The sequence below is a fragment of the Zerene cesonia genome, chromosome 5, assembly GCF_012273895.1.
Source record: "Zerene cesonia ecotype Mississippi chromosome 5, Zerene_cesonia_1.1, whole genome shotgun sequence".
In the NCBI taxonomy this organism is placed as follows: Eukaryota; Metazoa; Arthropoda; class Insecta; order Lepidoptera; family Pieridae; genus Zerene; species Zerene cesonia.
This window is the reverse complement of record NC_052106.1, coordinates 4054866-4079566: the sequence shown is the minus strand read 5'-3', so window position 1 is coordinate 4079566 and position 24701 is coordinate 4054866. Positions and strand designations below refer to the sequence as shown.

At 32.0% G+C, this 24701-nt stretch overlaps 1 protein-coding gene across 5 annotated transcripts in view; it reads right to left on the bottom strand.

Moving 5' to 3' along the window:
- Nucleotides 1-24701, bottom strand: part of LOC119839986 (rap1 GTPase-activating protein 1) — a 207741-nt gene that overhangs the window by 32955 nt on the left and 150085 nt on the right. Inside the window, exons 1-2 of one of the 5 annotated variants that reach the window (XM_038366468.1) lie at nt 17083-17332; nt 5057-5086 (exon numbers count right to left, since the gene is read on the bottom strand). The exons of the other annotated variants lie outside the window; for them this stretch is intronic. Of the exons in view, the coding sequence (XP_038222396.1) occupies nt 5057-5086; nt 17083-17181 (129 nt within the window). The 5' untranslated portion in view covers nt 17182-17332. Of the gene's footprint in view, nt 1-5056; nt 5087-17082; nt 17333-24701 lie in introns of those variants that run through there. 5 annotated transcript variants of the gene reach the window in all.

Below are 24701 nucleotides of genomic sequence, written 5' to 3'. Positions count from 1 at the left end.
CGCGGACGAATTCCAACAAGCACCCGTGGCCCCTTCACTTATGTGGCTCGACGGAACACAGTGGGGTTTTAGTCGGTAGGAATCCGACATAACCCACGACCTCTTCCCCGGGGGCCGTGGGTATCTATGCAAGATTTCCCCACTATAAAAAAAAAAAGGTACAAGTATTCAAAGATAATGATAATTCCTTTGTTCCAAATAATGTTTGGTTTTGTAATTGATATTAGTCATGCGATATATTTTTTGCGCTGACCTCTAACTGGATAAAGTTATTTTGTTCCGGACACAGATTATTTTAAAAATAAGTGTACACTACATTACTGATGATTTTATCATAGACATTCGACTGCATTTTTTGTGTTTATAATCGCATCCAAATCTGTGAACTGATTTTAATGATAATTTTTTATTTGAAAGCCTTCCGTTGTTTCGTGGTTAGAATTATATTTGGTCTAGTTCTGACATTTGTAAGGAGTTTAGTTTTTTTGTTAAAAGTAATTATTTATTTTTGATATTGATTGATTGTACCTAAAATTTTCATACATGTTTACTTTATTAAATAATAACAAGTTAAATACAAAACCTAGACAAAAAAAAACCAATAGCACTGAGCCTTCGCTAGACACAATAGATTCAATCGAGCAAAAGTTCATTACACTGCTTTATTAGTTTGATCTACTGAACGCAAATATAAACAGCAAATTGCAGTCGTATTTTAATAGGAATGAATTTTACTTTGCTAGGTTAAGTATATTTTGGTTTATTAGTATAATTTTTTTATGTTAGCGCATATATATATATATATATATATATATATATATATATATATATATATATATATATATATAGACATACGATCAAATTATTAATAACCATCACCGGTCACGAACACATTTTGGTTGTAAGTATTTGATATTTTTCGGAATTCCAACAACGAATTATACTAAACTTCATTCAGATCCATACATATTTTAAATATAGAATGCCAATCAATAATTGAAAGATTTAATAATAATAGACTTCAATAAACTACGATACATTATTTACAAGGAGTGTTTACATTGAAACTTAATATAACGTTGCGCACTCATAAACACAAACATATTATTTACAGGTACAAAGCCGCAAGTATCCAAGGCGAATCGAAGTAAATTTGATATTTAACCGCATGTAGCGTACATTTACAATGTGACAGGATTCCCTTAGTGGCATGGAGACAATAAAGTAAAAAGACATCTCTTAAGGCCAAGTGAAGTTATTTCTTAAATAGCAAATGCACTTATGATAAAAGAACGATTTCGATTGGAAGGACGAATAGGAAAGATACTTCCTATAGTTTTATATCAATAGCCATTACAAAGACATGAGTGACATCGTGTGGAATTCTAAAGAAAGGTTTAGCAACTATTTTGTAAGACTTCAGTAGGTTCGTTTTATTGGTTGATATGGGTTTCATCTACCTGACACTGTCAATATTCAGAGCTATCCGAATTTTCTGGACTTTTGATGTCTCCAAAATGGCTTTCCATTTAAGTTGTGATTTGTTATGTAGGTCACCATCTTTTCATTATTTTTCGACTGTCATAACATAAAATATATTAAAATTTAAATATATATCTTAAATGCAGTTGAAACCAGATCTATATCTATTAAAGCAGTTCTGTAGAATGAATGTTTATTAATTAATGACAAATATTTTTACTGCTCTTCAATGTGCATATTTTGATTGTAAACATAATAAATAAAACACATTTCAACTTTACCGCATTATTAAACGGTTTGTTAATACTTAAATTAAATATAAATAAAATAAATTACATAAAATAAAGTCTGAAAACTCGTTATAACGCCATCCTAACTGAACTAGCCTACGTTTGCAGAACGGAAGTTATTAGCCAGGTCGATGACCCCGCCCGCCTTGGAGCGACTGCGATGCGCCTAAACAACGACGATTATGTACTTTTACAGCTTTATCGTCATTACTAACAAACTGTTTATATTTAATGCCCCGATCAAATTTTTATTGGCTTTTAGTTTTTCCCGGAAATACTGAGCACTAGCTTTCCGCCTGCGGCTTCACCCGCGTAGTCCAACGGTTCTATCCGCATAGTTCCTGATCCCGTAGGATTGCCGGGTTAAAAACTATTCTACACTCTTTACCGGGTATCAAACTAACTTCATATCAACTTTCATCTAAGCCGGTTCAATTGCTTAGGAGGAAGAGACAGACAAACCAATAATTAATTATAATATTATTATATGTCATATATATCGATCGTCAGGATATACGTCAGATACCAATAATTTCGGGCAGACGAAAATAATCAACAAATATAACTATACAACATGAGATTTTTGTTCAATCGAAGTCATTTGATACACTTAAAATAAAACGTAAAAAATATTCTCTATTTTAATTATATACGTTCAATGAAATATACAAAATATAATGCAATAATGTTAAAATTAAGGCATTATATAGGGTGCTCCAAATTAAACACTCAGGCTTCAACCGAGACGCGCAGCCGACTGCCGAGGCCAACGCACTAATTGACGACGTTATCAAGTGCTTCTAGTAACTTCGAGCGAATTCTAGTTCTATAAAGTTTTATAATAATATTACGCTCCAGTACTTAGGCCCTGTAACCGTGCCGAATAGATTGCTGGCTTTCCTAGTTACTAATATTGCTAAACTTTGATATTGCATCAAGAAGTTCAAAACTAGCAACATAGCGAAATGAGAAGTTAAAATTTTGAGTATCTTGAAATCCACCATACAAACCACCGAACAATAACAAAATCTTGATACTATAATAAATGTACAAAATGATACATTTTTTTACAATAATTTAACGAAACAAATTGCATAAATTTTGTGTGAATTTGAATAACATAATCACATCAAAACTTCTGTAACGGCAGAACGGTTTCAGGAAAATACCAGTAAGTTATATAAAATTGAAATAAAGAAATTAAAAAAAAAAACCTGCAACTTGGTTGCTAAGCTTTTCAAGATTAGCTGGCTGTGAATTGTTAATTACAAGCTTTCTTAAAAGAATTAATTTAAACTACATTAGAACCTCTTTGCTTGTCGTTTGCCTACTCTGCTAATTACTAAGCTCTTAACAAAGCTATCAAATGATTATTAAAATAGCAACACTGATACAATGGGGTAAGGAAGCAATTTTATGGTTCACTGTGGGAACAAAGAGAGACCTTTAGTTTGAAGAAGTGTTGAAAGGTCACCTGGCTATTCTTTTAGGTAACTGACTATACTTGGAAAGTGTAACCTTTTATATTTCGTACAATAGAAAATGATACTATGTATAATCATTTAGAGCATTTAATGCCTTTTTGATTACCATAATTGCGTTAAGCAATGAATTATTATTGCAACATTCAGATGACATTTTAAATGCAGTGGTAAGAATTGAATGAATTGTATCTTATAACTATTAACTGTATAATATATATCATGTGCATATTATATCAGATTGAGGAATAAAAACTATTGTTTAATACAGTGATGGTAAACAACTAATTAAAATAACTGATCAATTAATTCCCGAATTCAAAAATTTATTTCCTGAATGATTTTAACTTAAAACCACGACCCATACGTAAAATAACATTATGAAATAAGGCGTTAACCATACTTGGAAAAGCAAATAAATTAAAAGCGATTTTTCACATGTGAAAATATCCAACGCAATGTGCTATAAAATTGCAATATGAAAATTTATTTCGCATCTCATTTCACCCGTTGCTCATCTCAGACGGTGCTTAACAAGCAAAAAAAAAAATTGTCTTTACCATATTTATAAAATTCATTGGTTACGTATAAATTAAAAAGACAAGTATAAGTAGTTTTTTAATAGGTTGCATAGAATTCGAGAGGAAATTGAAATTTGAAACTTACACACTAATCATTATAGCATACTTTAAAATTTAAATAATTGCATATTTTCAAATTACGTATGCTATATATAGCGTTTAACTGACATTTAATCTCCTTAGTCCCACACACTCGTCCTCCTTTCAAGAGATCAAGTTGCAAACCAGCTTTTATCAAAAGAAGCGGGAATATAACAACACTTTCGTATGTACAAAACATGGATGCGAGCTAACACTACAACTATTATTCTCTAAACACGATGAACTGGTTATTAAAAACACAACTACAAACTTGCCAGCTTATTCACTCAGTTTTCTGCATAATTTAATGATGTTTACAAAATGTTCCCAAAGAACTGAATGTCGAATGAACTGCATTGTACGCGAAAACTTTTATGTATTGAGCCAAGATAATATTCTGGGATGAATAAAGCCAAGCGCGTTTTCAACTTTCAAATGAAAAATGCAGTGCGAGGCGAACCACTGAATGAGATGCCTGATGCTAACAGAGAAAAAAATCTACCGAGCCGACAAAACAGCGGTTACGTTGCCAAACAAGAACGAAACGCTTTTTCATAAAATCCGATTCTAAGTATGGCTCTTATATTTCTCGACATCAACTGTTCATCGTGAAATACAAGCGCAATTGTGCAATAAATCGGTTTTTGGTTCAGTTCCGCAGTAGCATTTGAAGATTTTTGATACATTAAACATATTTTGATAAATTCTATTAGAATTCATTGTTTCTACTAGTTGGTAAATATATTGCTCTATGCATGATTATATTTTGTACCAGTCTCGTCAACTTATTTAATTAACCCGAAGTTTTCAATCAATGCAATTTAAACTGGCCAACTCACACCGGAGAAGGTACAAGACCCTCATAGAAGAATGTGAATGCTAATATGTTTGGTTCGGTTAGAGGAAAAGCCGCAGGCCCGTATCCTTTTCCTCACCCATCCCAGTGCATTTCATAATATACGTCGTCAATCCTTCCCATATCCCTTAACGCTTATAAGTGGGCAACGCATTTGCAGGGGCTCAACCTCAGAACATGTTCATGGGAGGAGGTGATCGCTTACTATCGGACGAACCAACAGCTCGTTTGCAGTGCGTTTGTAAAATATGATTGATGACGAATATTTCTAAACTACATCCTTACCCTTACAGAAGAAATATTATCTAAAAATACCTGCAATAAAAAAAAAAAACAAACTATTAGTAGGTACTTATTGGTAATATTCAAAAATAAATTATTAAAACGGTTGAGTGAGTTAAATGGTTGAGCATAACGTTTCAAGTTTAAATACCACAAATATTTAAGATATGCTACATCAAAAACGATTCGAAGTAAACTACACAGAATCACTGAAATTAAAGTTTACGATTAATGTTTAATGAAGCAACTACATCATAACGGATACAAGTAGATCGTTTTGTCGTTAACGTCAGAAACGAGCGACTATAATGATAAAATAATTATCAAGATGATAAAAGCATCCAATAACTTAATTGAAGAGAATAAACATTAAATTAGAAAGAGAAAAAGTATTATTATTTAGTAAAGTTTAATATGCCCTGAATATATAAAAGTCTATATTGCAGAGATAACAAATTACATACATATTCCAGTTATAGAATCTGATCATCTTATAAAAGAGTAATAAAAGACAAGAAAGATTAAAAATCTTCATAGACGACGATACCGGGGCATTCATTTTGCCAATATTCTATGAGCATGTCTGAGCTGCGACTATCCGGATTACGTAAAGACGTGAATGCATAGTTATGGACTTAAACCTTAATAGCTATTATTGTACGACTCCGGCGCTAAGCGTCGTTTGTCTTAGATGATAGGTGTTAAGCCATTCTTAGTTCTTGGGAGTACTTTGAACTCTGTTTAAAATGTTCACTATGGGAGAATCTTCGGAATACATTTAAAATAAGACGTTACTCATACTTAAATTGCGTGTCAAATTGTACAAGTGAAAATACAACGAATAATTTCTATTTGAAAATAATTCCAAAACATTCAACTAAAATCAATGAAAGATAAAAGAATACCATTATATTTCTATGTTAACGTTTTATTTTTCACACAGTAAATCAGTACCCCTTGATATAACACAGGAAGCCATGAACCTAGCCACCACCTACCTTAGTTCTTTTGCGATAGCGAAATTTATGCGGAGACATGAATAAATCGAAGAAATAAAGGTGCATGGGGAGCTTATCTTAAGATATCGGTACTATAAAATATCTCCAGCGAGAAATACACGGCTATTCTGTCGCGAGATGTGAGGATATTATGTAACTGTCTATTTCATACATCTACGAAAGGGTACAATAGAAAAAGACAAAATAATTCGAACTGCATAAATTGTGACATTGACTCGACTGTTTGCCTCGGCTTCGCCTGTGGTACATATATAGCCTGTCACTCAGTGAAGTTAGTTTTCCAATGGTGAAAGAAATTTTGATATCGATCTAGTAATTTTTGTGTGAAAACGTTACAAACATACAAAAATATAAAAGTTTCATCTTTATAATAATAGTGTAGATAGAATCTCCATTACGTATAATTAAACTTCCAAAAATATCTCAGGACATTTAAATATTACGAGGCAATGTAAATCTCAATATAAATAACCGATAAACATATTCAATTGAGTCTATTCCTCGTAAAGTATTTTGAATGGAATTTATTTGGAAACCGTTCAAATTTCTGGCCATAACTGTAAGATAGGTACTGAATATATGGTATGAAAGTTGAGAAGCAGGTAGGGGAAGTTTGTAGAGCAATTTTCTTATAAGCTCTTCCGCAAATCGAAAACTATTAAAGTTTCGTTTGAAACTAGGTATGTACTCGTACGTCAACAAGCTTTGATAAATGTAAATTGAATTTGAATATACGATTTTAATATTTGGTTAAAAGCAGTCATAAAATGGTCGTATAATAAAATAAACACCGAACACGGGAGGTGGGAGATATCATCATATATATTATTAAACTTAATAATATATATGCAAAATTTTTAAAATATTTTTTTTGTATATCAAAGATGGCGATTGGGATTTTATACAATACTCCAGCACGATACATCTTATATCATATTTGAGTTTAAATACCTTTAATAATCAGAGCTTCACTGAATAATACGCCCAAACTCAAACGTCCCTTTCATCAAGCAATAATCAACAAACACATAAACAATTCCCACGTACTGTAACCCCAAAGTGCATATAGACCAAACTTTAATTGGTATCAGATATGAATTCTCGGTAGTGATACCGTAAATCAATAGCTCATATCTCTGTTACTATTTACAGTTACACTGGACGAGGCACTATAATATTTGCCTAATATAAAAGTTATTGATAAGGTTCATTGTTATTTGTCTAAATATCGACTAACTATAGTTTGAATATACCAATTTAGTGACTTATTTGAACCAACCTACTTTCCATCTAAAATCTTAATTCTGCTCAAGTATTTTTGGAGACTCAACTCTTGTAACAGAACTATATATACATTCTCAAGTTAGTGTAATTCGGAATATTTAAAAAATGCCAGCGTTAAATGAGGAAACATTGGTCAGCTTTCTGAGGTTTATTTGGTATGCGATAAGACAGTTGGGCAAACACTTGGGCTGTCTCCAGATAAAATCGATCATTATTGACGTCGCCCCAACGGCAAATCAGGAACTAATCGTCCAGACGAGTGGGGAAACAAATTACTTAGATAACATCTAACAAACCTTAAGAATTCGGGACAATCACGTTTATCTGGACTTCGTTTTAGGTTAGGTCAATTTGAATATTAAGAGGAAACTGATTGAGAAGGAAGTTTTTGAATCACTGGAACTCATAGCACTAGCTAAGTCTATATATTATTATACTCAAATAGGTTTAAACTAATCATACAAAATAAATATCCAGAGAAATGAACCCTTATTTGAGGATCTAAAAGCTCCTTAAAGTAAATATATTTAAAACCCAAACTATATTATTTATATTTTTAAACTAGCAATCTAATCGAAAAGAACAGTTACATACTCCGAAGCCATGTGCCACATTATACAAGGAATACAATATACATGGAACAAAAAGCATATGGAATCATAAAATATTATTGTTGGCTCAAAACTTTGCAGACGAAGTGGCGACATGGACATATACGTAAAAGATTCACTAACTTATGACGTCACTGATCAAGACGAATTATGGAGTGCTATGAATAACAATTATCAATTAATATATGCTATATGAACGACATACATTGTTAAAATTGACTCAGTGGCATATAAATTTTCTTATACTATATAGACATATATCATAATTTAATCTAATGAACTCTCCACGTTTACCAAATTAAATGGTCTTAGAAATATTACACGTAAATCAATTTTTTGAAACGTTTCATCCCGGTCAATTTCTACTCTTGTTCAGAGCGAATAGAAAAATGCCTCAACATAACGCTGTAAAATTATTTGCAAATCATGAAAATGTTCGTTATCGCATTTAAAATTTGAAGTTATATTGCGTCACACAATTCAAATTTGTGGCTGGAATTTTTCACATTTAATGCATCACAGAAATGGCGCGCGTAATATATTATAATTTAGTTCGTGTTATATTTATGCACGGCGGGTATACTTTAGCTGGAGGCCAACGTAATGAATACTCTCGAGCTCGCATGCAACACATATGTTTAAGGGTATGAACGCAATTGCTGTTTGTATTCGAACATTCTAGAAAGTTCTGTACAAATCCGAATTCACAGGTCTCTTCCATTAAATAATAACGGAACTTCATACAACGCGTTTACTATATGACAAACATTTTTAACATATTCTGTATATTTATAATCGCATGTCGGTATTCATGTTACAAGACGTACCTATATATATATAGTATAAGTTTGAGAAATATTTTGGGTGACAGATGTTATGTAACAATGTAGCAATGCCCTAATATTTTTAACGTGCGCTGCCCTAATGAATTTTCTCATACCCAAGCTGTAATTTTTACCTGTGACCGGGCATTCGCTTAATGTGTACATTCCATGCCTCTCGTTGAAACGTAATTGGAGAGCTACATACATTTCAGGATTGAAATATTTCACTTTTTTTAATAAAAAGTAGTGCGTTTTGAACGAACTAGGTCAAAATGGTTAAAAGATTAAAATGTGAAAAGATCATATCATTTTTTTGTGTTTTTCAAAGCGAACATAAACCTCGCTTTCATTGCGTTCGCTGCATTATTTTTGTTCATTGAGAAATAAATACATATTTTCAGAACAAAATGCTCTCGTCGGTTCGCGTTCATTTTACGTCAAATAACTAATACGCCAAATATTTTAAAATCTAGAATAACGAATAATATACGTGGCTATTTACATATTTAACTAAACCTAACACAGTAATAGATAAAAATGTCTTAATTCAACACCAGTCGACTAATTATATGCAGTATTAACTAAGCTTGTATAAGTGCAATATAACAGCGGATTAAGCCTCGTTTTTTGTAATTTGAATTACAAATTTCATAATAACGTTAAACAACATAATATGCATACGTAACTATAGTTCAACGCCCGCCTCGTTTATTATAGAGGAATATACGATTTCGCTTTTACACATAACAACGTACAAAGAGCTAAATGAGCATAATTTACGTCTTTAGTCTTACTATCTCGAAATGTTGTTAAACATTCTGCATGGAAACCGTCTTTTTTCGATTACCGTTTGACTCTCATATCGCAATTAGTCCGACGAAAATTAAGCCGAATAGATTATATTTAACTCTAACGGTTTCAATGTGTGCATAAATATGCTTTATTTAGAGAAATAATACATTTAAATTTGAAGTGCAGGAATGTTATTAAACCTCAAAATAGTTTATTCTTTTATAACTCATAATTTATTTTTGACAAATTGTGACGAGAACACGTTTATGATGAAATCAATTATTTAGAAAACATAACAGTTATGTAATCTTCATTAGCGTAACTTTCCGAGTTATTTTGCCAGGAATATACCAATTACATAGGATTGGAAATGGTTGATTTATAAATTACGATTAAGTATTCATGGGTAATCAGTTTTGTTAACAAGTGTCTTAATTAAATACATTTGAATATATATGCAAATATTAAAATTATGTACATACCATTACAAACGCAGTGCCCGAAATATTTATTTTGAATTAAATAATGTACCTATGGATTTATGTTTGTAACACTGTCACGAGAAAACCACGGAACTATTCTGATGAGATATAGGGATAGGTACCAGAATAGCATATAAGCTAAAGAAATACTGAGACGCTTAATATATTGCCCGCAGATCGACCGCGGGTAAAACCGCGCTGCAAAGCTGGTACATATACATTAAAATTTATAAATGCACTAGCTGTTCGGTACTGCTTCGCCTGTATAGTGATAGTGTCAGTCATATATATAGTCTCAGTGTAATAAACTCTTTCTTCCCTTCCCATTGAATCGCATTTAAACCTACATATTAGGTAAAGACACCCGTGCACGTGCACACACAAGTAACACTTCTTATCTGTCGTTTCTAGCCCAACCGAAATGACGTCGAATCCATAAACAATTTCATAACCAAAACGTAACATGATAGCATTGCATCTGCCACAGGCACCATTTCATAACGACATTGCCTCACACGCTGAACGGTTGACTTCAGATCGCGTGTTACGACTGACAATCTCCTGTGGCCATCTGTCAAAGACCTTGCTAACTTCAATTTCTCTTGTGTGCATGTCATTGAAGTGAATGCACTGCATACGTATGCCTAAAAAAGACGCGGCATAAGCATAATATCAGCATTCAACTGAGCTGTTTTTTTATATATCGAAAACAAAATAACAATACAATTTGATGTGCTTATAATACGTCGCAAGTATTCTAAAGAATATAATATGCGAATTAAGTAAATATTAAAGAAACTGATGAAACAATAGCTTGACATTTCTGTATAGAAATATCTTTATAGTTGCTAGAAGGACTGTTCTAAAAGTATTCGTTTCCTTAGAGTATGTACGAGATAAAAAATATGACTACAAAGACACAAAGGCTTTGGCAATAGAAACTTTAACTTGCCGGTTATCAAGCCTTCATATAAAAAGCTTGTGAAAATGAGACTGCCTTGAGGCTTCTTTATATGCTACGAAGGTTTCATAAAATATACTCACTATAAAAAAAGAACACTTAATTACAAAAAAAAAATAAACAGCAAAATGTATGAGCTGAAATGACATTTCCTCACGACTTCAACTATCAAGACAATTTATTATTTAAAGTTTGACTATTAGAAAGTTATTTCATGCTTCTACAAGTAGTCTGCAAACTGTTTCCTAACAAAACGGATAAAACTACAAAACAGTAGTTTTACCGCAGCCTCCGATCTATAGAATCTCGTAATAAAACTTTTCTAAGTGGGTCACGATGCATTCAGTTTTATTTATAGCGCGGTCGTCTACGATCGATCGTCTCGGTTAGGTGCACTTCTTAAATAAAATAAAAATCCTATCGCTTAGTGTTGGATCTGATTTAATAGCCTTTTTTACGAACTGAGCTTGGTTACAGAATAAAACCGAAATGACTAACATTTGGTAACAAAAACACAGCTCGAGTATAAACTTTGAGACAGAAATAGCATTTAACATTCTTTTTACGATAATAGATATTTTTTTCAGTTGTCAGAATAGAATTGCATCATTGTAAATTGATCGATTTAATCCTTCATAATTTTAGGATGCCAATGTCCGATTTCTGATTAATTACAAGCGATTAATATGCTACTTCCAATTTGTATGTGGATAGGAAAAACACATAAATATAGTTGTAAAGATTACAGCGATTGGTGTGTTGCCAGGTATATTGTAAACATGTTTTTGTTCAGACGAATTCTACGATTTGAGCTTATTTTAGTTTAATTTATAATTGACACCAGAAATCTCTAACACTCAATGTTTATAAAAAGCAATTACTCCACGCCAAGCTGTGTACGAAAACATGGCAGAGAATTATTAAATCGAATAAAAACAAATTGCTCTAGAAAATTCTCATGACCTAATGCATGCAAAGAATCAGAACAAAAGCTGACATGCACCTCTAGTAAACCTTCTAACAAGACATTGGACTTGACTCTCTTAACCTACGCTGAACCCAAGAACAAAAGAGTTCGTACCTCTAGCACGTATCATTGCATATTCTATTTGCAAACAACGCTTGCGTGTGTCTCTCAATGTTGCGACAGCTTGATTTATTCAAGCAGCAAGACATTAGGATTATGATTTCATAGTTTGCCACAGCGATATGAATCTTCAGCCGTTGCTTTAAGAAACATGTTGGTACTATGAGTCATTTGAAGTGCACCTGGTTGAAAGCTACCTAGGGATTCGCTGACGTCTCATAAAGTGTTTAACGTTAAAAATTCATTCCATGAAGGATGAATTCCTGTTTAAATCTGTCATAAGATTTGGTTTTGCAAATTAACAACTTAGTTGATAATAAATTTATCGATGTCGTTTATATCTTTCACTGCTGTTTGCTAAAATGTACCTTAGTCGTAAGAGGTCTATTAGTCACAGCATGAGTCATTGTTAAAATAACAATTTTGGTCCAAGAACGTAAGAGTATCTATACAATGAATGTAACTATTACATAAACCAAAATGACGTTAGCATTTTTTTGCATATAAAATATAGTGTTCTTCATAGAAGAGGTACCAAGTACATAACGATTAATAATTAATGAATCTGTGATGACTAGACTGAGACGCTACTGATTGTTAGTTGCCACTAAAAGTTCATTGGCATTCATACTAATTATAGTTGAACTTGAAACTCACCACAGATAATTAATTTTAAGGCATTACAGGGTAAGCATGCTATTTAAAACTTATTCATACGACAAAATTCAATATAACAAATAATAGAAAACGACGCGAATCATAAAATCATTTATACAGACACTTCACAACAAAGCCATAGAATTTCAATCACTAAACAACCTGTAGTTAAAAGCAAGGATGTCTTCGGACAAAAATCGTCGACCATATAATAGCAGAGCTGCATTGTTCGGTAAAATGCTGACTCATTACCACGACTACTCTATTATACCGATACGTTTCAAATGATAGACAACTCCAGAATCAGAGGTGGAATCCTATTTTGCGATTGGTTATTTACGACCTTAGTTCATTCACACGATGCACGATTCTATTAGAAAGCACTCACTTGTATTAGAATTCGGCTGTTAAGCTATTACCTAAAACACGCACCCTTTAATGAATTAGCGGTGACCTTTTTACATAATTTCGCGTCAAATCGTATGAACACATTTCTATAAATTTAATTTAATACAAAACAAATAAATATACAATATTTATAAAGTAATATTTAGAGTCAATAATTAATTATTGCGGTGTTGTGATGAGGAAATATCACATCATTATAATGTGCTTCGAGATCAATTTTCGTGGTTGTTAATTGACGTAAATATTAAACTTTTGAAGGAAATCTAGTGGAATTAATGAATGTTTAAATTTGAGCAAACAAATAATATTTGCAAATAACACTTGGGTACATAGAACTGTATTCATCTCGCAATATCTACCTATAAGCAGGAAATTTGAAGGCGATTCAATATAAAATGTCTTCGATATTGCAGTGCTCGAATTTAAAATCTCTAATAGTCAAGTGAAATGTAGAAAATGTGAGCGTATTGAATACGCTAAGTATATACGAATTTATATCTGGCTCCCACAGACTCACTGCGGTATAAGAAAATACAATATCCAGGCTTATGCCAAATCAGATGAAAACTGGAGAAGTAAAGTAGGTATTGTGATACGAGTAATATTATATGAAAAATAATGTGAAAAACAGTTACGTATTGTAGTAAGTTTTCAATAATAACATACAGATTATAAAAATTTTCATATTACAAAAGCGAAAGTGTGTTTTTTGTTCAATTTCTTTCAGGTGCCGTTCCTTTCAGATTTTTGTATTTGGACATAGGTGAGAGAGCGATAGGCTTCTTTATCGTAGTGAAACATCTCATACCCATGGGATTCTGTTCCACCAAGGGGCCGACCGTTTATTAGTTTATTATAAAAATTTTCCCCATCACAAAGATTCAAACTAACCAAGGCTATTTCATTTACAGTTTATACTTGTTTACGACAAAGTTATCGCATAAAACCGTATGTTACGATCGCGTGCTGCTTTTATTATATTCGGGGCACTGTAATCTTTCATTTTCGTAGTAAACGAGGTAATTATTATATTACAAAGAAAATTAAACTAGTAAAAGCACCTTTTGTTTTCCTGAATTTTGTTAGCCTCGCGGCTAACAGTTGAATTAGCAGCATAAGCAGTTTGAAATTTATCTGTAAAAATAAAAAAAACAAATCCATTGTTCATAATTAGTAAGTAATATTTTTTTTATTGTATAACATATGCTATGACTATAAACTTTAATGTACAAATTGTAAAAGTTATTGTTTATTATTGGATCAATAATAAAAAAACGGATAATATATACCCATAGAATTTATGTTTAAAAATAGGTATATAGGAAGACATCGGATTATTCAAATATGTAATATTGAGATGTAATTATTTAAATTAAAATAATTTTTAATGATGATGCCGAATGTCCTTCCTAAAATATAAATAGAAACAACAAGGTTGATAATGAATTAGTATAAATAATTTTCCTGGAAACATTGCAACGGGGAACCCAATTAGGCGTTTGCGGTTATGCTGTTATTATTCTGAAATATTTGCAGTCATAGAATATTTTTTGACTAGCAAAGATACATATTATAGCTTATAATAGAAATTTAACTGATCGAATCTTTAAATAATAGTCATAAAAAATATTGATTTCGATTGATAAATATAGAACAAAAAGGAAATAACGTCAGCCATAAAACGGTGAAAAAAACATGCATATATATATAATGTTAATTTTAAATCATATTACTAAAGAGAAGTAATTCACATGCCGTATTATTGAATGAAATTTATTATTTCATACAATTTATAGTCCATTCAATGATTATTACGTCATACGTAAGTATTAACCTAAAAGTAACAAGTGTTATTTCCACGCAAATCATTACAAAAAAATCAATGGGTGAAAACTCTTCAAATCTATTCATAAATACTCATTAATTAAGTGCGTATTAATAGCCCAAGGTATCGTAGCACGAGCCGATCGTGGGATTAACATGTGTGGACTGCAAATGGCCCGTCAGCTGTTATCGAGCACCTGCGCAGGCGCAACGGTTTCTATGGATACCAACGATTAACACTTACGATGAATATTGAACTCTGTTAAGTCAATGGACTTAACGAGTGGTGGTTGTAAATTGGAATGGGACTTACTTCTACAAACTAAATATTAAATATACTGGTTTTTAATATATAAAAGCTATCCATTTCAAAAAACAAAAATCGTCAAATGACGTTCCATCTATCCTACAACTCTATAATATACAAGAAAATACGATAGTATCAAGACAATAAAGCTCGAGATGTGAATATAATTCTAAAAACAGATCAACTAGCTCGCTGAATGCTACCTATTCCCACAGCTATATAACGCGACACGTAACATGTGTAATGAAAAGCAGAAAGCTTATCTCGTACTCTTCGCGTTTCTAAACACACGTTTCCCGTTTTATTGAGAAAGGTATATCACTTGGAACATATCTAAAGCCTAGAACGTGGCGTCGCATAGACTGCCCATTCAAATATCCCCAAAGGAGACAAAACTGTGTCGACGCGCTACAAACACTTTCAAATGAACTTCGTACGAGTTTAAAAGGTTCGGATTTGGATAAATCCCAAGTTTTCAGGCATTTATGGAATTGAAATTCTCGATAGATTCTAATGGATATGGTTGATCTCGCTACTGTCTTTGTGTAGCCATTTTCAATTATCAGTTAAAGCTATATTGTATAAGTAGAGAAGAAATTCGTTCTGAAATTATAATACTGATTGGATATTAATTAAATACTTAGTACTTTTATTATTATGACAATTGATTTGATGATTCCGATATTAGTATTTTTGTACCTATTTTTATTAATAAGAAATCATAAAATATAAATTAGTTTAATCATATTTAATTCACTTCCACAAGTCACCTCACTTCACATCACGTCCATTTAAATGTTAAATTTTTCAGGGTGCTTTCCCGGAGGTCGCAATAGTAGGTTATACATTATAATGGGGTTTGTAGATGCTTAGCATCATGTTTCTGGGATAGACCCTTGGCTCGCGGCCGCTATCTTGAATAAAAGAGTTTTAACGCTTTATCAAATAAAAATTTGAAATTAAACAATTTCAAATTAAATGAAATTGATTGATTGAAGTTGTACTGCTGAACGTTACTTTTCAATGGACTAATATTAAATATTTATATATCGTATCTATAAACAACTGTTACGTGTTACGACAAAAAATAAAAGTAATGCAAAAACACAACTTGTGTACGCGTGTTTCAAGGATGTTTGCTTTTTACAGAACAGTCTACCTTATTTCATTAACAAAAGAAATAAAATATCGTATCAATGTACCTACTTCGCGCACTTAACATTGAGTGAACTGAAGTAGGGTTTTAAGGTAATTTGAGGCACTTTAAAAATGTAATGGGAATGCGATAACACATCAACTGGTTTTCTAACGTTTGTATGCAATCGCCAATAGACTGACATACTTTCAACGTTGTTTTCCAATACTTTTTATTGAGATATGTCACAATATCGAGATCATAAACTATATAATGCTAATACTGCAAAAATGATATTAAAAAATAAGCTGATTCTTTCCCATATTTAATAAAAACAACTCAAGATGTTTCACTGCTAGATATATCAATCAGAATCCTAATCCGTCTTTTTACTGGTTTACAGGGATACGCTTTATGGTAAGCTAAGGTGGAGCGTTTTCCTAAAAGGTACTCGTGCAATCAATTTTTTTTTCTGTCTTGAGCCAGGTTGGCGTCTATGTCGCAACACACTGAATCGTGCCTAAAAATTATTTGCACAATCAGTCATAGATAAGATTGGCGGATATTCAAGGCCGATTTAGCGTCGTTTTATACGCGTCAATATTTACATTTACGAGTAGAAATAAAAAAAATCTTACATCATCGTCCGGAGAGATGGGCTCGCTGCCCCGTCGCGATGCCTGCATCATTTTAATCACTATCGACCCTAGGGACGGTCGCTTATCCTTTCTAAACATTTTCACATCACATATGCACTTTGTTCTTATTCAAATAAATAATGGTAACACAACACGCGCAGTAACAACCGAATTAAACATACACATTGATGCGTCTCAATAAACTGAACTGAAAGAGGAAAATGTTATGAAAACGTGCTTGTTTAACACAGCCCTACGTAGTACGTACTGAAGCTGATAGCATTGGCACCAGGATTATATATGATAAGAGAAACACAATATGACCGGTGACGGTGAGGACGGCTCGCTGCCAAAAACTTACTATTTATCGAGTGCCGTCGTTAATAATGACTTAAGAACTAGTAAAATAACAATCTACGAGCGATGATGCAATTATCGCGTTGTATTTTAATTCACATACTTCACACAAAAAATCTCTCTAAAGATCTATTCAGACAGCGGGAAGTAACTTTGTTTTATACTATATAGGTATAGTGTAGGCATACCTGCCAAGATAGGATTTCTAGATGTCCTATGAAAGGTAATTATAAAAAATAAATACGTAAGCTTAGCTCCTTAATAAGAGATTCTTAATTTATGGATGTTACATGTGTATAAATATGTTATTAATTTTGAAATGAATTCAAAAATTAATACAAGATAAATTGAGTTCGTATAATGTGTTTTTACTTAATAAACCTAATTATATAATTTAGTTTCCTCATTTAGTGAAAGCGACAATGGGTCAATAGGAAACTTTCCGAATAACCTCTCAACTCCAATTCAGAACTTGTTCCATAGTCCAGGTTAATTCAAGACCAATTCAAATGCAACACTGCAATGTTTTCCCAGAAAATATAATACAAAAATATTTTTCAACCGCTCTTTATGCGGACGAGACAACAAGAGCACTGAATAAAACATAACCGAGTAACTTATACCGTTTCATTATTTCATCCCAAATTATGTTCCCACCGGATTCGAGATAGATAGGGATTAAGGTAGACCGTTGAATATTTTGTTAGCGACAATCGTAAAATGCCCTTTTAAATGTTAATTTTTATGTACTGGAAATTGTTAATTGACTACCGCTTCGAGAATGTGCACTTACATTAAATCGAAAGCAGTGATAAAAAAAAGATGTATTATTATGATGAAAACTCGTGAGAACACAGAATCATGTTGAGATTTTTTTAACATTGTCGTAACACGACACCGATTTTTAACATATACACTAAATACATTAAAAGTGCAAGTTTTATATTAATAAAAAAATAGAAAAAATTGGTGAATTGCAAGTCGGCTTCGCGATACTCAGCTAAAGTTCGTACAAATAAACTAAAGAGCAGCTGTAAAAAAATGATCACCCATCCAATTAACAAACGTGCCAGCCGTTGCTTAACCACAAATTATTATTTTTTGCTATAACAGCATTATTATTTATTATTATATAGCAGCAACTAAAATACATCGTGTCTAAAAATTTCAATTGTCTTACGATCATCAGATACAGCTTAGTGCGTTGTGGTTGTTAAGCGAGCGAAGTCTTTCTAATAGGTTCCCGTTTTAACCTTTGGGTATGGGACACTAAAATTATCATGAAACATGTAGTAAGACTCTTTCATCTAGACAAAAGAAAATTTAACCCAAATTTTTATACTGTCATTTCAATGGAGCACTTATAAAGCCAAAGCTTTGTGTCGTTCCCAGTATTTGGTTAACAAACTATGTAGTATCTGAATCACAAACGAGGCATCTGTTGTAACGCGGATTGTAATTTTCACAGTTCGGATATCTTTGAGTTTCTTTAGAACTTACTCTGATTTTGTTTATTTAATAATCATTGTCATCAGCCAATATATGTTCCCACAGTTAGGACATAGGCTTCGTATGAGGGTTCAGGCTAAATTCCACTAGGCTGACCAAGTGCGAGTTGGCAGATGTCACATGTGATAGAACTTTTGATTCTTGGACATGCCGGTTTCCTCAAGATGTTTTAAGCAGTGGTGATGTTATCTACATGTGCAGATAAATTGAAAAATCAGTTCATTTCCTGCGCGCTCGCCCGGTCTCGAGCCCGGACTTATCGATTTGGAAGTCCGAGGTTCTCACCACTGAGCCACCACTGCTTTATGCTTTATTTAGTAATAATATTCGAATATAATCAATATAACCCCTGTGTTAGTAGTATATCGTCACTAGGTTTGAAAAAAAATCTGATTACGCTAAAGAGTTCCTTAATACTATTAAACAAAGAGTTTATTTTAAATTGATCAGTAAGATACAAAACTGCATTTTCCCTTGTTTTTCGCATTAAACTAAACATCTTTATTTATAATTGAATAAAGTAGTGTACACTAAGAAAAGCATGTCATTTGTAATGAAACTAAGTCACTTCCAGAAACGCTCTCATTAGCAGTAAGGTCTCCTGTCTCCACATCGCGAAACCGTTTTTGTCATAAAGATTTCTATTGAGGCACATCCGCCAGTTACAATATACCTATTTGTATGATAATCTTTAATACTTTATACAGGCCATTCCATGATTTTACAATTGAATTTAAAGTATTAGCAGTTTACTGATTTACATTTCTCATTATTGTGTTTGATTTATACGAGTATTATTTATTTATTTATTATTTATTTATGCTTTATTGTTTTGGAATAATTACAAATTGAGACTTAGCCTAGGGAACATTATAACATTTAGAAATTAAAGACTTTTAAACGCGATTTATTCATTATATTATTAACCCGACGTTTCAAACACTTTACAGCGAGTGTGGTCACGGGGAGACTCCCCGAAAATTATATTTGTCTGTCAATATATTTTTGATTAGCTGTTCGTGCCGGGTTTGCCCATGGTACATATATCGCATGGTAAATATTTTATGGTATATGGTAAATAAATAGCAATCATGGATCGTATATATCCAATCGAATTAAAGAATGAGAGATCCGTCCAGGATTTTCTTAGATTCGCGCGTTCAATAAAACTCTTCACCTTTACATTATTAATAGGTATAGAAATTAAAAGATCATAGATTACTTATTATAAAGTCGTCTTCTAAAAAGATAGAAGCATTGATTTTAACGTATTAATAGAATTCAATCAATTTCTAATCATCATAGAAACAGATTCATGTTTAATATTATATATATATATTTAAGTATGTTGGAATAACTACCAAGACATAAAATCATATCAAACCCACGTTTCGACTGGTCAAAGGCCTTTATCAATGTAATTATATTTCGTACGGTGAGCGTTCTCAAATACGCTTATATTAATATTCAACAGACTCATGTTTATTAAGAACACGATAAAATCTAATAAACGTAATAAATTAATAATTATCAGTACTAATTACGCGCTGCTTATCTTAAAGTAAAATTATAGGTTAGTTAATGTTATACTTGGGTCAAATCTACATTAATTTTGTTGAACAACATTGTCGTGAAAACTCAGTTCAATATAGCTCTGGACGGATTTAGATTCTGTGATGATATTACGGTATATTTAAACCACCTTATCTAAATAGTTATAGATTTTTAAAAATCAATATTGATATTTTATTATCTAGATTATACTGTACATATATTATACTAATAATATGTCAATAGTCTATAAAGTGTGTCTTTATATTTGCTACTCGACCACGCAATCACAAAACCAGCCATAGAAATTGTAATATTTATTAAATAAACAGGCTAATACAAAAATTTCGATGAAACACTATATTCACAAATATTATTGATAAACTAATCCAATGGTCACTGTTATCACAGCGGCAGCCCCAGAAAAACAACCCTACGAATATAATACATATTTTGAAGGATCAGCATTTTAAGTTGTTTACGCGTCGCCGAACTCTTTCTCATAAATATGAATGTATATCGCACGCATCCTACCATACATCTACCATCCTAGCATCGAAAGGGATTTTACACGGTCAAGACAAAACAACATTTTAGTACAGCGCCATCTATTCCTTGAAGGACGTTTGCTGACAAGGGTCAGTCGTGTTATTGCTGCGAATCGTGACGCTTGGATGAAATCTACGCAAAACCTACGCTTCATACATATTAATGAGAGGTCACGATTTGTTTAGGACAAGCTGTAAGCAAGCCAGCTTAGTCACACTCCTTGCGATACTTGATACTTTAACTGTGTACGTATTATATGCAATATGCATTTAGGATCATTTGCATAAAACACACGCGGCCTTCGATATAGTTAATAATACATAGTATAAAACAAAGTCGCTTACTCTGTCCTTATGTACGCTTAAGACTTTAAAATTACGCATCGGATGGTTTGATGTTTTTTTTTAATACATAGAGTGATTCAAGAGAGAGGTTTAGGTATATTTTATAATAACATCTATTAAACTACTCCGAATTAACGCGTGCGAAGCCGCGGGCAAAGCTAGTAGTTAATAATTGCCAACTTTGTAAGCATTTATTAACCCGTCTTCATATTAAACCCTTGGTAACACGCAATCTGGTTATTAAAGTTTTAATGTAATAAATAAATAATAAACAAATATCTTATTTCTGTGGATTATATCCACTTCCTAAGCCAAGAGCAAAAACTTGAATCCCGTATTTTCATAAAATCGTAACTGACATAAAAGCGAAACAGACAGATAGACTTTTGTATTTATAATATCAGTATACATATATGGATTTATTACTATTTCAAGGTCAGGATCCAGTCGCATTGAAGCAGTATTCCAAGATTCAATAAAAAATTAATTGAAAGACTCGTCCAAAATTATTTCACGTTTTATTCCCTTAGAACGAGCAATAAAATTTCGATGATTTCAATCGTAAATAAAATAGCTATTTACAATTCTAGATTTTTCTAGCACATTCAATTTTCATCAGTAATTGATTGATTGCTCTACCACCTAATTTAATAATGAACAGTTGCTTTAATCAAAGGCACTTACCGAAATTAAAAATACATTTTACTTTGAATCGAAAAGAATTTAATTGATTTACAAGATATGTACGTACTATAAGGTAAGTAATTAATTTCGTAACATTTGACTTATTTAAACTAATCTGATAATAATGTTATTGTATGTGTTCTGATGTTTTCATACAAAAACTGCTCGCACTGTTTCAATATTTCTAAGGCTTTATATATATTTTAACTTTATATATTTTAACCGCTTAGTTAATATAACATTACATTATAGTAACGCATGACAATGAAAGCTATTACATTTTACGTTTTCACTTCGTAATCTCGGGGAAAGTGCGATATATTAGAAAGTCGAGTAACTACCTACGTTTTATGTAGAATATTGAAGTTTGAAAACAATCAACATGTGACAAATAATTTTTAGCACATGCATTGTTTTATTATCTTCCCCACTGCCTACTAATATTATAAATGCGAAATTATTTTTATCTGTCTCTTCTTTACCTCTACAGTATTCAACCAATATAGACGAAAATTTGTACAGAGAAAGTTTTCGACCAGGGAACGTACATAGTTATATTATTAATTGGCTCTAGAGATTTTTGAAATGAAAATTGAGAATTAAAATGAAATGCTTTAGTTAATTTTTATATTTTTTTTAATCTCCAGGTACGCTATATCTTATCATATATTATGATGAAAGATGATAAATAAGAATGAGATCTGAAAATGAAATAGTATTATATGAAAATGCGTGTTATCCTTTCACGTTAGCACATTTATTATTATGATCCGTCATTTATCTTCCACAAGATAATCGAAATATAATACAAGGTATAAAGACATTCAGACAAATATATATAAACAAAGACATTGAAGTTATAAGGTGTAAGATATAATATATATGAGTCTATTTCCAGTTTAAACAAATATGTTTATTCATTTTTCAGTTCTTTTTATAAAGTTAACCATAAGTGGACTTCAGTTGTCATGATTATATAATGAAAATATTTTAATTAACAATCTGAATGGAGAGAATCTATTACACTTTAACCGATTTAAAACTACTGTCTGCTAATTAAGCTTACATTTTGTTATCTAGTGCGAGTACCAATGACGTAATCCTACTAATATTATGAATGTGAAAGTTTGTAAGCATGTGTATGTGTTTGTTTCACGCAAAAACTACTGAACCAATTGCAATTAAATTTAGTATGCAGACAGCTAGGTAGCTAGAATAACGTAAAGGCCACTTTTTGTCCAGATATTTCTACGAGATATGGTAACACGCGGGTGAAACCGTGGGGCGTAGCTAGTAGACTATAAAGCGATATGATTTATTCGAATATAGAAATATGTACATTTTGTCATCTAGTGCGAGTACCAATAAAGTAATTATGCCATAAACTTTGTTAGACAACACTTCACACTTCATGTAATTATTACGGGTTGACGATGATCCGTGACTCACCTACTTCTTCTGTTAACATTCGACGCAATAAATTTCATCGTAACGCAACTTTTTTGTTGTATTTATACAAATTGGTGCCAAAATGAGTTAGAATGGAGGGGATTTTTGCTACAAATCGCGTACGAATGTTTTAATTTGAAAATATCCTATTGTTCACACAATTTAATTGAGTGTTAATTATTACAGTTATCTCAAAATCTTGATATTACCTTGTAAATATTTAAAAATGTGTTCTATGTATATTTGTTAAATAAATTACATACTATCTTATAAGAATACAATATTTAAAGTCAGCTAAGATTACTAAACAAGCTAGGTTCTGTATAGAAATCATTACGAATAAACAATTCATTTCAGAGCACATTTCAGAAAATAATATACTTATTTTTTGTGAATTTCTAAAGGCCAGTTAATCGTTAAAACTACCAGTATTTGTATGTAAGTGTTTGTGTGAATGCGTGGTGGTCTGTTTTAGCATATTTTAACGGCCCAACCAACAAGGGCGTTTTCACAAATGCGTTCACAATACCTGAATAGTAAAAAATCAAAGTAAGACACAAAACCTATAACTAAGTCGTTAGTCTGATGTAATGGACGACCTTCACCCAACGCAACTATGACGGAAATAATTGCGTGACTACACTCTTATTTTAAGAAAATAGCCGTTACTAATTATTTAAACGCGAAAAAAAATGTGTTTATAACACGTTCTGCGTGTGTGCAAAATACTTGAAAAAAATAGTTTTGATTCTTTATAAAAATATAAATAAAACTAAAAGCTTTTGATTTGTTAAGGTTATCCATTTACTCAGTATTTTATAAGAATGTATCTTTATTAAGAGAACATTCCCTCCGCCATTTTTTTGTTCGAGTACCTAACACCTATTTAGAAATATGTTTAAATGTAGTTATTAATTATATGAAAACTGATTTGCGATTAAAGGTAATACAGTATCATAATCCTCCCAATTAGGCTAATTTCTTTCGTTTACATCGCATAACCCCTTTACACCTTTTTACAAGGCTGTATCAAGGCGTGTATTCATTAGCAGCGAACTCAACTTGTATACAAACCACACCTAGGTGACTAATTTCTATATTGTACGCAATTCACCCAAAGAATCACCGTAGGTATAACAGGCACGTCGGATCGCGTGATCGAATAATCGAATATCA